The sequence below is a fragment of the Lactuca virosa genome, chromosome 4, assembly GCF_052849685.1.
Source record: "Lactuca virosa cultivar CGN04683 chromosome 4, Lactuca_virosa_CGN04683_v6, whole genome shotgun sequence".
Taxonomy (NCBI): Eukaryota; Viridiplantae; Streptophyta; class Magnoliopsida; order Asterales; family Asteraceae; genus Lactuca; species Lactuca virosa.
This window is the reverse complement of record NC_136429.1, coordinates 23571338-23574627: the sequence shown is the minus strand read 5'-3', so window position 1 is coordinate 23574627 and position 3290 is coordinate 23571338. Positions and strand designations below refer to the sequence as shown.

At 40.2% G+C, this 3290-nt stretch overlaps 1 protein-coding gene and 1 non-coding gene across 2 annotated transcripts; one reads left to right on the top strand and one right to left on the bottom strand.

Moving 5' to 3' along the window:
- Window positions 1-339: 339 nt before the first annotated feature.
- On the bottom strand, window positions 340-449 carry LOC145110447 (small nucleolar RNA R71). The gene has a single exon (XR_013709823.1). It is a non-coding gene; the product is annotated as a small nucleolar RNA R71 (small nucleolar RNA).
- Window positions 450-1389: 940 nt separating this feature from the next.
- On the top strand, window positions 1390-2157 carry LOC145104182 (uncharacterized). The gene has a single exon (XM_079041463.1). The coding sequence runs from the start codon at window positions 1390-1392 to the stop codon at window positions 2155-2157; it is 768 nt and encodes a 255-aa protein (XP_078897589.1).
- The last annotated feature ends 1133 nt before the right edge of the window (window positions 2158-3290 follow it).

The following is a 3290-nucleotide window of genomic DNA, read 5'->3' as shown; positions in this document are numbered from 1 at the left end:
TCTTCAAACAGAAGAGATGCGTATGATTTACACAATCTCCTGCTCAGATACCAATTTATAAGGCTAAAATCCTTATAGATCGAATAGATTCTGAACAAGTATAATATGAACACGAAATAAAATAAGAACACAGAATGAATCAATCAATGTGTCGAATGATTAAAAGTCACGCCTCAGAAGAACTCTATGAAGAATTGCTACTGTAGAGGCGTGCTAGGGTTTGCAAGAATATCTCTATAAAAAATGTTAATGATCTACGGTGCATGCATGCACTATTATTACTTAAACCCTAATAAATGATACGGCTTGGACAGGTCCAATACCGAATACAAAATAAATAAGCCCAATGACGCAATCTATTATACCCAACAACAATAAATGGGGGAGTGGTTGTATGAAGCATGGGAGCGCTACAAGGGTCTAATTAGGAATTGCCCACAAAATGACCTCAATGTACAACAAGAAGTGTCAATCTTTTATAATGGGGTAAACGTCACCACCAGACAACTCCTTGACTCTCAAGGCCCCTTAACAAAGAAAAATCCAGCAGAAGTTAGGGAACTCATTGAAGAATTCTCTAAGCACTCTAGAGAATACCATAATCCAAGGAATGACGTAACGAGAGGTTCAACTAATGCTGCTTCAGAAGAAATGTCGGCATTATTGGCGATGCTACAAAACATGGATAGAAGAATGACTAAAATGGATCAAACAATCCACGTTATTCGGGTTGGGTGTGAAAACTGCAACGGGCCGCATTTGACTAAGGATTGTGACCTTGATGAAAATGGAAACCGAAAGGTTCAAGCTTGCTACTCAAGTGGTGATCTTTTTTATGAAGACTGGAGAAAACCCAAGAAAAAATGGTTGCCCTATGATGAGTATAAAAAGGCCAAGGAAGAAAAGTATGAGCAAAAAGTGAGAGGCTTTTACCAAAGAGAGGAACCACCGGTTGAAAAGAAATCTGATTTTGAGACTATGATAACCCGATTTGCAGCCGTATCTGAAAAAAGGCACGAGGTAACTGAAGCAGCAATTAAAGAACAACAAATTATGATGAAAGAGCAACAAATAATGATGAAGGAACAACAAGAGATGATGAAAAAACAGCAAGCACTGTTTAGAAATCAACAAGCTTCTGTCCTCAACATAGAACAACAACTCGGGCAACTAGCTAAGGAATTTAATGAAAGGACAACAGGAGGACTTCCAGGGAACATAGAACAAAACCCAAGAGCAGCTCACATTCAAGCAATTACCACTAGAAGCGGGAAAATTATCACTCATTTAACACTCATAAACAGAAACAACTCAGACGGGGAGAATGAGGTTCAAGAAGAAATTCAAGGAAATGGATCTGAACAATCACCACGACGTGGTACAAGTGCTATGGCGTGGTCAGAAGTTGAAAACAAAAATAATGAAACTGTAAAGCCTTACCGCCCACCATTGCCATTCCCCAGTAGAGCAATTCAACAGAAGCATGTTGAAGAATATCGGAGGTTCTTAGACCACATTAAGTCTCTTGAAATAAATATTCCATTCCTTGAGGCTTTAATTGAAATGCCAAAATATGCCAAGTTCCTCAAAGACCTTTTAACAAACCGGAAGAAAATGGACGGACTATCGAAGATGGTATTAAATGAAACTTGTTCAGCTGCAATGCTAAACATGTTACCAAAGAAGATGGGTGATTCGGGAAGCATAACCTTACCATGCCAATTCGGGAATCTAGCAACTAGCCATGCTCTAGCCGATTCGGGAGCCAGTGTTAATTTGATGCCCTATTCGTTTTTCAAGAAGCTTGACCTTCCTGAACCAAGACAGGTCCGCATGGTCATACACTTAGCTAACAAGACCATGACCTTCCCAAGAGGTATATGTGAAGACCTGCTCGTAAAAGTGGACAAGTTTGTATTTCCCGCGGATTTCATCGTATTAGATATGGAGGAAGACGAACAAGTCCCAATCATCCTTGGAAGACCCTTCTTGAGCACCGCCCTAGCCTTAGTAGATATTAGAGAGTCCAAACTCACCCTCCGAGTAGGAGAAGAAGCGGTCACTTTTGGGGTTAATCGGGCAATTCAACATTCAAGAGAAAGTGATGATACGACCTTTTTATCGATGTGCTTGATGAACTATTTGAAAAGGAGCTAGGAGGATGGAAGGAAAAGGAAACCGAGGGATTTATGGTGCTTGAAGAAGGTAATTTTGATGCTGAATCAGATTTGTAAGAATTAGAGAAGCTATTGGAAGAAATGGAACATAATGAAGTAATAAAAGAGGCAGAAGAAGCAACACAACTTGGTGAAAGCAATACGTCGTGGTCAACAACTTTTTCACGATCAGCGAATAAAAGTTGTGACACCATGACATGGCAAGAAGCCCACGTCGTGGTGACTGACGAAAAGCCAAAAATAGAGCTTAAAGCCTCACCGAGCACCTGGAGTATGCATTCTTGGAAGAAGGGCAACAAAAACCAGTAATTATAGCATCCGATCTAGCTAAACATGAAAAAGAAAGACTCGTGGAAGTATTAAAGAAAAGACAAGGTGCCATAGCATGGAAGATAACCGATATCAAGGGGATTAGTCCAACCTATTGTTCTCATAATATCAACCTAGAAGAAGGAGCTAAACCCATTGTTCAACGCCAAAGACGACTTAACCAAATATGCAAGAAGTGGTTAAAAAGGAGGTGGTTAAACTTTTAGATGCCAGTATCATTTACTCAATCTCCGATATCCCACGTGTAAGTCCGGTGCACGTGGTACCGAAGAAAGGAGGAATGACGGAGGTTACCAATGAAAATAACGAGTTAATCCGAACAAGAACAGTAACAGGATGGCGCGTTTGCATCGACTATCGAAAGCTTAATGATGCTACATGCAAGGATCACTTTCCGCTACCATTTATTGACCAAATGCTCGAAAGACTTTCCGTTCATCTTTACTATTGTTTTCTTGATGGTTTCTCGGGGTACTTCCAAATTCCAATTGACCCACAAGACCAAGAAAATACCACTTTTACATGCCCAAGTGGGACGTTTGCATACAGACGCATGCCTTTTGGGTTATGCAATGCACCAGATACATTCCAAAGGTGCATGATGGCTATCTTCCACGACATGATCGAGAAATTTATGGAGGTTTTCATGGACGACTTCTCGGTTTTTGGGTCCTCTTTTGAAGATTGTTTATCCAACTTAGACCTAATTTTAGAAAGATGTGAGAAGACAAACCTAGTCCTAAATTGGGAAAAGTGTCATTTCATGGTAAAGGAAGGGATTGT